Source organism: Notamacropus eugenii, chromosome 1 (genome assembly GCF_028372415.1).
Source record: "Notamacropus eugenii isolate mMacEug1 chromosome 1, mMacEug1.pri_v2, whole genome shotgun sequence".
Lineage (NCBI taxonomy): Eukaryota > Metazoa > Chordata > Mammalia > Diprotodontia > Macropodidae > Notamacropus > Notamacropus eugenii.
Window position 1 is genome coordinate 47,704,425 of NC_092872.1, and position 12,443 is coordinate 47,716,867.

Sequence of the window (12,443 nt, forward strand, 5' to 3'; positions counted from 1 at the left end):
AGCTGATCGTTGTGTCATTCGACATGTCAGCTACCCCTCTTAGTTCTGTGTATAAGTAGTTTTATAGTTCTCTGATAGTTAACCTAGGATTAATATCAGTTTATTTTATTTTTTATGCTCAAATCCATTTGTTATTATACTTTTAATTTATTCAAAGATACAGTCACTCAAGTGTATAATAGTGAATTTAAGAAGTTTTGATAGGAAAGGATCTACAACACCTGAAGCTTTGGCCGTGTGCCGACAAATAAAATCTCTCATTGAAAAGAGAAGAAGCAGAGAAAAGGGAGGAAGACATGATAGTTGACTTCAAATACTTAAAGAGCTGTCTTATCAAAGAAAGATTAGACTTACATTCTGATGACAAGTAACAGGACTAGGGCAGATTGGTGGAAGTAACAAGGAGTCAAATGTTGCCTTAACTTAAGTAACTTTCTCACTCTCCTCAGCAATACAGGGGATCTAAGACAATTCCAAAAGACTCATGATGGAAAATGCTACCCAATCTAGAGAAAGAACTGTGGAAGTCTGAATGCAGATCAAAGCAGACCATTTTCTCTCTTTTTTTTCCTTCTTTCTTGTGGTTTTCCCTTTGGTTCTCATTCTTCTTTACAGTATGACTGATGTAAAAATATTAATATGATTGTACAAGTACAGCCTATATCAGATTGCAGGCCATCTTAGGGAAGGGGGAGCAGAGGGAGGAAAAGGGAAAACATCTGCCCATGCCTGTCTTCCAGTCCATACCCCCATATTCTTATTATTCCTTGGAAATCACAGACAGAAGTTAAACAATCACATATGAAAGTGTGTGTGGTTTTTTTTTTCTTCAGTAACTTGGAACATTTGAACATCAACATGGGGCAACTAATTTTATTCTGATCTAGGAAACTTGACATCATTTTTTTAAATTCAATTTTATTTGTTTAGTATTTTATTTTTCCCCAGTTACATGTAGAAACAGTTATCAACATTTGTTTTAAAAACTCCCTTCCCACTCCTCCTCATTGAGGAGGCAAGCAATTTGATATAGGCTATACATGTGTAGTATTCAAAACATACCCATAGGTAGTCATATTGTGAAAGAAAACTTAGACAAAAAAACTCAAGAAAAATGAAGTTAAAACAAGTGTGCTTGAGTCTTTTTTCAGACACCGTCAGTTCTTTCTCTGGGGATGGACAGCATTTTTCATCTTAAGTCCTTGGATCATTATATTGCTGAGAAAAGCTAAGTCATTCACAGCTGATCATTTTACAATACTGCTGTTACTTTGTACACAGTTCATTTCACTTTGCATCAACCCAAGCAGGTCTTTCCAGGTTTTTCTGAGAGCATCCTGCTTGTCATTTCTTATAGTACAATAGTATTCCATCATAAACGTATACCACAACTTGTTCAGCCATTCCCCAATTGATGGGTATCCCCTCAGTTTCTAATTCTTTGCCCCCAGAAATGAATAAATATTTTTGTACATAAAGTCCTTTTTGTTTTTTATATTTTTGGGGATACAGACCTGGTAGGCTGGGTCAGAGGGTATGTATGCATGGTTTTATAGCCTTTTGGGCAAAGTTGAAATCATTTTTAAAAGATAGGTAAAAGCACATAGATTTGCTCACCTCTTAACCATATGTGTTCTGTCTTTTACAGCTTAAGAATTAGTCTTCAGGCTGGAAAAAGCTAAAAAAATATGGAAATGATAAACTGAGTCTAATGAAGGCTTTTGCCAAAAAACTCATTTTACTTGTTTTAATTCTGAATGAAAATGAATTATAATTGGTTAAATACATTCAAAAAGATAGAATTTACTTGCTTACTTGAAATATAAAAAAATAAGTTATCACCTGCATACATTTGAAACAATTAAAGATATTGGATAGAGCACTGGCCTTCAAATCCAGCCTCAGACACATATTAGCCGTGTAACCCTGGGCAAGTCAACCCCAGGAGCCTCCAAAAGAAAAAAAATAAGATCTTTAAAGAATGAATGGTTCTTAGTAAACATTTATTGTTCAAGATATTAGGGCCAGTCTGTTGTAAAACCTTATTAGTTTAGTTCTACTCTACTATATCTCTTCAATCCAGCTCCTCCTTCCACTTACACAGATAGAGGAGACCTTTATCATCTGTCCCCTGTATTATTGAAATAGCCTTTTAATTGTTTTCCTTCCCTCTTGTCTCTTTTTCCTGATCCTTCCTCCACTTTTGTCACTGGATATTCCTGAAGCACAGGTCCGATCAAGTCACTCCTTTGCTCAGTAAGATCCTGTTATCTCTTAAAATCAAATGCAAATTCCTTTGTTTGGCATTTAAAGCCATTGGGTCCAGCCTGGTTCTCACATAGGTTTTTAGGATTATTGCACTTTATGTACCTTTCACCTACTCCATGATCCATCCCGAGTCCATTCTCAGTGCCTTTGCATTGACTGTCCTATCATACCTAGAATACCCTCTCTCTTCATCTTTGCTGCCCCTTAGAATTATTCCTAGCCTCCTTCCAAGTTTGACTCAATCACCAACTCCTCTCCCCCAAATTGTATATTTTGTGTATATTTGTGTGTACACATTGTCTTCCCTCACAGTCTGATAGGGTGGGGAGAGTTTTGTATTGGTCATATCCCCTGTGCCTTACGCATAGTAAGTGCTTAATAAATGCATATTAATTGATTGTTTCTCATTACTTCAGAACAGTCCCCACATCTTCTCTGCTGGCCTTGATATTTCTGAAATGTATGGAAAGAATGAAGCACACTATGCCGAGTTCTGGAAGGCGGTCCAAGAGCTTTGGCTGAAGATATACATTTCCAACATGGTGGTGATAGCAGCAATCAATGCAAGTTGCCTTTTTGTCTGACTTCACAGGAAACTGGCTTGTAAATAGCTTTTTTTTTTTTTTAAGGCATCCCGGTAAAAACTGGGGCAGCCAGGTGGCGCCATAGTGCACAAAGTGCTGGGCCTGGAATAGGAAGACTAATCTTCCTGACTTAAAATCCAACCTCAGACACTGGGCGAGTCACTTAAGTTTGCCTTAATTTCGTCTTCTGTAAAATGAGCTAGAGGAGGAAATGGCCCACGACTCCAAGAAAAGCCCAAAGTTGGGGTCACCAAGAGTCAGACATGCCTAGAACAACTGAACCACGACAACAAAAGTACAAGTAGAACACATTCAGGTTTTAAGGATAAACATGGTGTCCTGGATGTCCTGGCCATGCTCTTTGGTTAGGCTTTGACCAGCCCTGCATGGTTCCATTGAGAGCTCAGGGATCACAGAAACCTTAGTGATCATCTAAAGTTCAGGAAACTGAGGCCCAAAGACAGGAAGAGAATTGCCCAAATTCATTCTAAATTAATATAAAAGCTCCGGTTTGAACCTGTGTCCTCTAACTTCAAGTCTAAGAGTCCTGCCACTGCATCATGGCTGCAGGACCATCGAAACCAGTTACAAATGATTCTAAAACAGACTGACGTTTTATAAATCCTAAGGATACTTCCTTCCTAATGGGAAATCAGTTGACCCACAGAAACATCCCTAGGACTTTCCACACCCTCTTCTCTGTCATTAAAACCTTGAGAAGCTAAGAAAAAACAAAACTATAGTCATGTCTTATTGGGTTTTTTCCTTTCTGTTACCAGTGGCAGCAGACTCTTTCAGCACTGAATCTGCTGATTTGTGCATTCACTCTGAGTGTCTAGATGCTGGAGCTGAATGGGATCACAAGACTGCCTAAAATCAGTATTTGGTTTTGCTTCTAGGGATCAAGCCCTGCTGGAGGCTGCCTGATGGCCTTAGCTTCTGACTACCGAGTCATGGCCAACAATCCCAAATACACCATTGGTCTGAATGAAACACTGCTGGGCATTGTGGCACCCTTCTGGTAAGACTGACCCCATCATAACCCTTCCCAGGTGGGCTTATTTCTTCTGCCCTTGCGGTTAGATCATCTCAAAGAGGAAGCTTTTGCTTTCCTTTTTTTTTGGAGTGAATTTGTCAACTCAACTTCTCAACTAGATGCTTGTATTTTTAAAAGTGCTGATAGTCTGTGCCAAGAGCGGGGAACCTGTAGTCTCGAGGTCACATGTGACCCTGTAGATCCTTGGGTGTGGCCCTTTGACTCAATCTAAACTTCACAGAACAAATCCCCTTAATCCAAGGATTTGTTCTGTAAAACTTGGACTCAGTCAAAAGGCTGCATCCAAGGACGTAGAGGGCCACATGTGGCCTCGTGGCCGCAGGTTCCCTACCACTGGTGCATGCTCATTCCTTCCACGCAAGACTTAACTGAGGCATGTGTGTGTGTGTGTGTGTGTGTGTGTGTGTGTGTGTGTGTTTTGTTAATTCTAGGTTTAAAGATAACCTTGTAAACACAATTGGGAACAGAGCTGCTGAGCATGCCCTTCAGCGGGGCTTGCTCTTCCCTCCTGCGGATGCTCTCAAGATAGGCCTTGTGGATCAGATAGTGCCAGAAGACAAGGTGCAGAGCACAGCTCTCAGTGTAATGTCTGAGTGGCTGAAGATTCCAGGTGAGAAGATGCCTCTCTGTTAGGACTAAATTAAAAGGCAGGGATTGGTCATGGAGGGAGAGAGCCCTTTGGACTGTTTCTGCTGGTGACATTTGATCTTTTTTCCCTCCTTTTGTTAAAAACTACCTGTCATGAAAGAGAAAACTTTGTTGTACAGAGAAAGGTATTGGATTATAGTGCTGCATTTGAAGCTTTGAGTTTCCAGAGTGATGTACACATTTCATTAAAGGAAGCAACATTATGAGGGAAGCTCCACAGAAACACTAATTGGAAGTGGGGGGAGATAGAAACCACTGAACTAACATGGCTAAGGAAGGAATCACGCTGAGATGTGAGGGATTTGGAAAGGGAGTGTCGACTTCCCAGAAAAGATTCAGCTTGAAATATGGAGTGTGGTGGCAGAAGTCAGGGTCATGCCTGGAATAGGGATGAGGGTCACTCAGGAAAGTGGGCTTCCTTTCACAATTGGAGGGGAGCAGGAGCTAAGCTGACCCAACATCTGATAGTGCTGGGAAATGGGGTAGCACTTTGTGATGTCATTTGGCTAGGTCTTAACATTATTACAAAATAAAGTTGATTAAAGCTTTGTAAGATAGGAGATACTTGCAGGAATGCATTTCTGTGAATCCAGGTTGTGATTTAATTGGTTTGACTCTTGGTAACCTAGAAATTAATAACATATTAACCCTGTTTTTAGACCATGCTCGGCAGCTTACCAAAGCCATGATGAGAACGCCTACTGCCCATCTGCTGTTGAAACAACGAGAATCAGATATCCAGAGCTTTGTCAGCTTTATAGCCAAAGACTCCATCCAGAAGTCTCTTCAGATGTATTTAAAGTTTCTTAAACAACGAAAAGAGTAAAGGTTTAGGCTCCTGATGTGTAGCTGGAGACACTGAAGCAAAGCCATGTGCAGACCCTACAGGCCTTTCTTTGGGTAGCTGTAGGTTTTTAAAGCAAAATATTTTTCAATATAAAATTAAATTTAATCATTTGTTCTTAGTTTGTTGATCTTTTCAGAAGATCCTGTCCCCTTTATCCTGATATCCCAGAGGTATCCTTCCTTTCTTCCCATTAGTGCTTTTTGTCCCCTCACCCTCACCCCACCCCACCCCACATACACCTAGAAGGTGCTTGGATAGGTTCCGAAGAGACTTAGCTGATGATGTGGAAAGGAAGTCTTGTGTTCCTGAGCAGCACTTTACCTGGGAATCATGAGTAGTGGGCTTACTGGAAATTGGAAATATAACTCCTTACTAAGGGCCCTCCTTTGTTCAAAGTCTAGAATTGTGAATAAAAGTTCTAAGATTTTTTTGCTCCCCAGCCTCAGGGCTGCCTGGTTGCTAGTGGTGAGAGAAGCAGTTCCCCAGGTAACCAGTGAACTGCAAGGAGCACATCCCCACTCCCCCTGTATATACTCAGGGTGGAAATATGTTTTCTATACCAGTAGGACTTTTCAAATAAAGAGCTTTTCAGGATTGTTGTTTGTTCATTTATCTCTGGAGTGAGTGTTGCAGAGAATGAGAATGGGGAAGAGGAAGAGGGATGATGATAGCTTCACAATACTCATTTCTTGCCAGATTATCAATGCTTCTGTGAACTCATTCTCAAAGAGTTTCACTTTCCAAAGCCTGTTTTCTCCTGGAATAGTCAATTACGTATTCTTCATAGCTATTTTGGGTACCAAAGATGGACATTTCAGGAACAAAATCCAAACTTTCAGATAGGCCCTGTTCATCGTATAGAAAATTCTTTCCTTACTCTTGTTCTTTTTAGTTTAAATCCTCAAACATGAGGTTGTCGTTCCAATCCTTTGGGTAGCATAATGAGGTTCCTGAATGGAGCATAATTTGGAGGGGTAGAAAGGAAGGAGCCAAACCTGTGCGAACACTTCCTCCACCAGCTATGCAGGAAAAGGGCCTCGGGGCCCTTAGAGGTAAAATGACTTGCCCATGACCACACAGTCATTGCGTATCGCTTGAGGACCCCAGGTCTGCTAGAGTCTCTTGGTGATGTAGTACTAACCTATTTGTGAGGTTCTTTAGAAAAGTCTAATGAAATCATAAACAGAAAAGGACTCCAAGCATGCAAGGCACAATTGTTTGGAAGGGAACCCCTTAATTTCTGGACCTCGGTTTCTTTATTTGTCTGATGGAAAGAATGGTCCCTCTACTACATAACTCACATTGCTTTTATGACCAGTGAAACCATGGACGTGAAAAGCAGCAAAGCACAAAAGGTAAGATTTGTTATTTAAAAACTCACCTAGGAGTGACAGAGTGGTGAAGGTGTAGCATCGTGGGCCTCTCCTGGCTTAGTGGAAAGCCAGATGTTTAGTATCTGTGAGCATTTTGTGGACAGAAAATCAATTAAAAGTGACATCTTCCTGTTTTTCAAATAGACAAGTGGTCAGAAAGTTGTTTTCTCCAAAGTGGGCTTTTACTGAACATTGAGAATAAAGACTTTTACCAAGTAAACTGAAGAAGAGCTAGCTGCTGTCCTGGCCTAGGAAATGCTGACCAAAATGTATTAACTAGTAGCCCTGAGCCCAAAATGCAAAAAATGCAGGTGGCAACAGCATATTCTTCAGTTCCTGCTGGAGAGTAAAATGAAGGATATGAAGAGCCATTGCAGAATACAAGCCTAGGGAATATAAAACTAGGAAATGAATTCATTCCGTTAATGCATCCAAAATCAGACTTGTTGACCTTGCATGGGGACTGAATCTGGACTTTCCCGGTCTAATTTAATTATCTCGTCCATGTTTTTGCTAGTTGTCAAGATCCATAGAAAACCCCTGAAGAATTTTGTGTTTGAGGCTTAGACTGTATTCCACATCTGTTAGGCTGAGTAAAAGGTCCCAGCAGAAAAGCATTTTGTGGTGTCAGGCATCAAAGGGAAAGGGATTGCCCTGTTGTTGGAGCTGGGAATGTGTGCTTCAAGGCCACTAGAACTGTTTCAGGACCCAGGGATTGAATCAGTTTAAAGTGTCCTGAAAATCTTCAGTCTTAAAAAAGGAAAACATTCGTGGCCCCTGATTCTGACTCCTCCTCGAGAATCCAGGAATCCTGCCCCTTCCTTGGTGTCTTGTGGGGCTGTTTGTTGCATGTAACAAAAGAGGCTGAAGGGAAGCATCCTCGACAGGCCTTCGGGAGTGTCAGTGAGTTTTCAGAGTCACTTCTACAGGGAAATGGTCACTAATGGCTAACGCCTGGAAAGAGGGAAGAAAAGAGAATCAGACCTTTCCTTGACCTTCAGCCTTTTTTTTTAATCTTTTCAAACCTCAGCTATCCACTTGGATGGTTTTTCAGGCAGGGATAAACAAGGTTGAATGACGTGCCTTTAGCTCTCCAGCTAAGAGGTAAAAGTGAGGTGAGTGTTCTTTTTACACCAGAGGGAATGTTTCCTATGGGAGAGAGGAGTCCTCACCCCAGAGGGCAGTTGGTTTGATTTTTTTTTTCCCCTAATACTCTAAGCCAATTAATTACTTACACTGATCCATCAATACCCCTGCCTGATCTTCCTTGTGAACATTTGCAATATGAATGCTGAAACAGTGGTCTAGGTAAGGGCATAGGTCCTAGTTTTGCCCAGGGTAAGAAGATTAATCTGTGGCCAGAAAACAGAATTTTTCAGCATATGATGACTCAACAGGCTTTTTGGATTCTTCCCTGAATATATGCACGCACTTGCTAGATACTGTTTCCCAGGAAGTCAGAGCCACAGGGAAAGGACAAAAGAGGAGGGCTTGGGGTTAGGAGGGACATCGTGTGTGTGCTATCACCCCACCACTACCAAGTACACAAGTGGTTTGCAGGCAAGGCAGGCAGTAGAGAAACTGCCCTCAGAGATTAAGCTGAAATGGAGGCAGGAGGATGGACTAGTTGACCACTTAGGGTCTCCACCAACTCCATAAATGCAAATGGAATTTGGCCAGGTACAAGATGGGAAGGTTGTGAGGAAAATTCTGTTTGGATGGCCCAAGTCCTCAGACACTTGACAAAATTTCCTCTGATTATATGAAAACATTTTTGGGGCAGAGAACCCTCCTTTTAAAAGTGAGTAGCAAAAAGTTTCTTTCCTGCACTTACAGCAGTCTGGTCCAGGCTGAAGGACTGCTGAAAGTTGTTCACGGTAGCCGAGTTGGGTGCGATGCATTTCCTCAGTTGAGAACCACAGACCACAATCCTGTACGCAGATGGGACAGTGATGACTCAAGGGCCTGTTTGTCCCCAGAGAAGAGAGCACTAAAGCAGGAAGGGACCCTTCCCCAGGCACTGCCTGCCTGCCAGCCAGTCTCCCACCTTCTCTCAGTGGACTGTCTCCTCTCACCTGTCGTAAGCACAGTCAGAATTCCCCACAGTGGTGTCCGTATCGTCAGGTATAAGCCATTTAAAAATCTCACTAGTTCGAAGCCTGATGTTTGCCCAGTCATGCTGCTTGACATAGTTACAATCTGCATTGAAGTCACCTAGGAAAAGGATGTCCTGCAAAAAGAGATTAGCAGAAATAAAGAGGGTGTGTGGGTAGCCCTGGCACTGGTTCAGAGAACACATTACCTATTCCCAAGATGGAAACATTTCCCAGGCCTCCCTGCTTCCTCCTCACCTCCCTCCTTTGACCTCTCTTCACAGGCTCTCTTATGAGGAAATAGCAGGGAAGATGGAAGTAGATGAGGGGGAGTGAAGCATTAGATTAGTAGGTGAGAAGGGGATGAGTGTGAATGGGTAAATAGGTGAGGAGGTCGGTCTTACGTCAGTCCCCCACTTGTCAATCACATGCAAGTAGACATCGTACAGGGCATCAATCTCTGCCACAGCATTGTGTGGGGCAGAATGCAGGGGCACTAGGACAAATTCCTTCACGGCTGTAGGGGCAGTACAGAGGAGAGGGGAGTTAATTCAAAGTGCTGAAACAGGGTAGAGTGTGGTCAGCTTGTGCCACACTGACCCCACCTGTGTTTGGAGATGAAAACTTGACAATGAAGGGTTCTCTGCTGAAAACATCTTCAGGGTCCGGGTAACAGTAACTATCCAACACAGAAAGCGTCTCTGTCCTGGGGGAGGTGAAGTAGAGGAACCTCAGTGATTAGGGTAGTTCTCCTCTTCCTCTTCCTCCTCCTCTCTCATTCATCCAGTCTTTTTACACCTTACTTCCCTTGACCCCCCACCTACATTCTCTGAAATTCCACAACACTGCCCTCCTGGCTGTTCCTAAAACTAGACACCCCATTTCCAGATTCCTGACATTTTCCTTGGCTGACTCCCATGCCTGGAATACTCTCCATCCTCATATCCACCTCCTGGCTTTTCTGGCTTCCTTCAAGTCCCAGTTAGGATTCCATCATCCAGTAGCCTTTCCTAATTCCCCTTAAAGGTTCATGCCATCCCTCTGAGATTATCTCCAATTTGTTCTGTATATATCTTTTCTATATAGTTGTTTGTCATGTTTCTCCCCATTAGGCCCCCAGACAGTAGAGATTGCCCTTTGCTTTTCTTGGTATCTCCAGTGCCTAGCAGTGCCCATAGATGCCTTACTAAATGCCTATTGACAGACTGACTGAGCATCCTGCCTGAAGCCCCTTTTCTGGCCCTTAAGTTCCTCTCTGAACTTGTCCTGCTCCATCCCCACCCCCTGACTAGTCCTTTGGCTTTCTCCTGGGTCTGAGGCCCGGCATGGAACCCTATCTTGCCCCATTCCATCCCTTAGTGCTCTCGAACCTGTAGACAAACAGATACATCTCTTTGTAGTTGTCACGTCCCAGTGGCTCGCTGGTCACATAGCTGTAAGTGTACTCGGATATACTGGGAATAGGCAAGAAGGTGGGGGAGGGGGGAGGAGTCACACACACATCACCCCTCCCCCCCGCCCCCGCTGGAGCCCCAACTGGGACCGAGGGAGGGTGTACTAACAACCCCCCTAGTCCTTGGCCAATCACACACCGCCCCTGCCCCCGCTCCTGGAGTCCCCTTCCCTTGCGCAACCAGGCAACCTTTTCTTGTTGGACCCGAAGCCCCAGCCCCGACCTCCGCCCCCTTGGCACCGAGCACCATTCTGAACCCAGTGACTCAAAGGGTGGAGGTAAGGTTTAGGGGGGCGTAAAGGCTCTGGCTGCCCCCACCCCACCTCCGCTGAGGCCCAGAGGAGTCTGAGAGGCAGATATCCCCTGCTGGGGTCGTAGTCCCTGAGGACGGTGGAGAGCTGGAGTCCAGGCTCTAGGAATCTGTCTGTCACACACACACACGCGCGCGCGCACACACACACACTCTCTCTCTCTCTCTCTCCCTCCTTCGGGTGTGTCCCTGCGTGTCCGTGTCCCCGGGAGGCACCTGTTGATCTCCTCCAGGAGCGCGGACACGGCGCTCAGGTCCGGATCTCTGACCTCTTGAACCAGGGTCACGTCATACTCCGCCAGGATCTTCGGGGAGGGGGCAATGGGGTCACCCGGGAGGGACAGCACAGGGTTCCAACTCCCGGTACCCCCTTCCAGGGACCCCCAGGCCTCCGAGCCCCGCCCCAGCGCCCCCTCCCTCCACACCTGCGCCCGCGTCCCGCCCCTGCCCCGGCACCTGGGCGATGAAGCTGCCGCAGGCGGGATCGGCCACTTTGTTGTCCCCGAAACTGCGGATGTTGAAGGCGCCCACGCGGAACGGGGCTGCGCGGGAGGCGGCCACCGCAGGGGCCGGTGCCAGGGGCCAGAGCAGGAGCAGCAGCGCCCCGGGCAGGCGCATGGTCCGCGCACCAAGCCGGCTGCGGAGTCCAGAGAGGACGCGCGTGAGCGCGCTTACCCACTCGCGCCGACACTTTTGCATCGCTTACCTGTCTGCGCTCCTACACCTCCACGTCCACGCACGTTCACCTCGCACACTCCCCGCACCCCCATCCCCAGCCTCCCAAAGAAAGGAGCCGGACCGAAGCGGGGATGCCTGCGGCTCTTCCCCGCACCTCGTCCTGACCTCGGTCCCCCGCTCCCAGCCGGTGGATCTCACGCGGGAGGGGGACAGGACTCACGCGAGTCGGGAACAGGAGCCCCTCTGCATAGGAGGAGGTCGAGATGGTGCGTCCAGGGGAACGCCGAAGCTCCTGGTTTGGGTTCCTGTCCGCACTGGGCTGCCCAAGTCTGTCAGTCCAAGTTCCCAGGGTCCGAGGGTAGTTCAGGCGCTTCGGTCAGACTGGGATCTGGGGTGATGTGATCAGCTCCGGGCCGGGGGCCGTCCAGGGTCCAGAAGAGGAGAAGGAGACCAGTCCTGTGCAGCCGGTATTTGAGCATCTACTGCGGGGAAGTCCCTTTCCCAGCCGGTACAAGGAGCGGCCCCGCCCTCTGACAGGACAGACTCAGCCACGCGATGCCACAGGAGGTGGAAAGGGAGGTACTGGGCATTCACCAAATTTGAGGCCCTTACACCCCGAAACGTCCAAGACTGGAGTGAAGAGAAATTGGTTCGAGGCAGAATGAACTCTCAGGATGGCAGGGGTAGAATTGGGAGAAGCGGGGCTTTAGCCAGCAGGAGGAATACCAGGCGCACACCTTCTTAGCCATCTAGACTTGGTGCCACACTCCCCCCGTCAGACTTGTATGTGATAGGTCTATTCCATTCCTTCCCTTTCATGGGAGGGCCCCATCTTTGGTGGTAAAGTGTGTACAAGGAGGGCCAGGACACACCCAAGCACATTGTCACCCACCCAGAAGTTAAGAATGCCACTGGTGATGTAAGCACATGGATGGAGCCTGCAGAGTAGGATGGACAGGTGAGGGTGTGGCCCTGGCCTAGACTGCAGCACTGCTGCCTTCCATATCCCACAGACAGACACAGACATTGCCAGCCAGCCAGCCAGCCAGCCACAAACACCAACCCACTGTTCACTGCCCACGTCCCCACCTGCTGCTAATCAGACACGCCACCACACTGAGTGCTTCTGGGG

At 46.1% G+C, this 12,443-nt stretch overlaps 2 protein-coding genes across 2 annotated transcripts in view; one reads left to right on the top strand and one right to left on the bottom strand.

Moving 5' to 3' along the window:
• The window catches only part of ECI1 (enoyl-CoA delta isomerase 1), a 28,525-nt gene extending 22,527 nt beyond the window's left edge, over nt 1–5,998 (top strand). Inside the window, exons 4-7 of the mRNA XM_072599467.1 lie at nt 2,685–2,831; nt 3,752–3,873; nt 4,341–4,519; nt 5,217–5,998. Coding sequence (XP_072455568.1) covers nt 2,685–2,831; nt 3,752–3,873; nt 4,341–4,519; nt 5,217–5,383 — 615 coding nt within the window. The 3' untranslated portion in view covers nt 5,384–5,998. The remainder of the gene's footprint in view (nt 1–2,684; nt 2,832–3,751; nt 3,874–4,340; nt 4,520–5,216) is intronic.
• A 939-nt stretch (nt 5,999–6,937) lies between these two features.
• On the bottom strand, nt 6,938–12,363 carry DNASE1L2 (deoxyribonuclease 1 like 2). The gene is made up of 9 exons (XM_072599468.1): nt 11,532–12,363; nt 11,090–11,270; nt 10,850–10,938; nt 10,241–10,324; nt 9,476–9,576; nt 9,275–9,387; nt 8,853–9,007; nt 8,612–8,708; nt 6,938–7,731 (listed from the first exon to the last, which is right to left on the bottom strand). Exons 1-9 carry the CDS (start codon nt 11,558–11,560, stop codon nt 7,678–7,680), a joined length of 903 nt encoding a protein of 300 aa, XP_072455569.1. The 5' UTR covers nt 11,561–12,363; the 3' UTR covers nt 6,938–7,677.
• Nucleotides 12,364–12,443: the final 80 nt, after the last annotated feature.

Coding starts and splice junctions, on each gene's coding strand:
- DNASE1L2 (XM_072599468.1), bottom strand. CDS start 11,560: ATGCAGAGGGGCTCCTGTTCCCGACTCGC. Junction 11,271..11,531: donor GGCTCCTGTTCCCGACTCGC/GTGAGTCCTGTC, acceptor TGGACTCCGCAG/CCGGCTTGGTGCGCGGACCA. Junction 8,709..8,852: donor TCTGACTGTGCTTACGACAG/GTGAGAGGAGAC, acceptor ATCTGCGTACAG/GATTGTGGTCTGTGGTTCTC.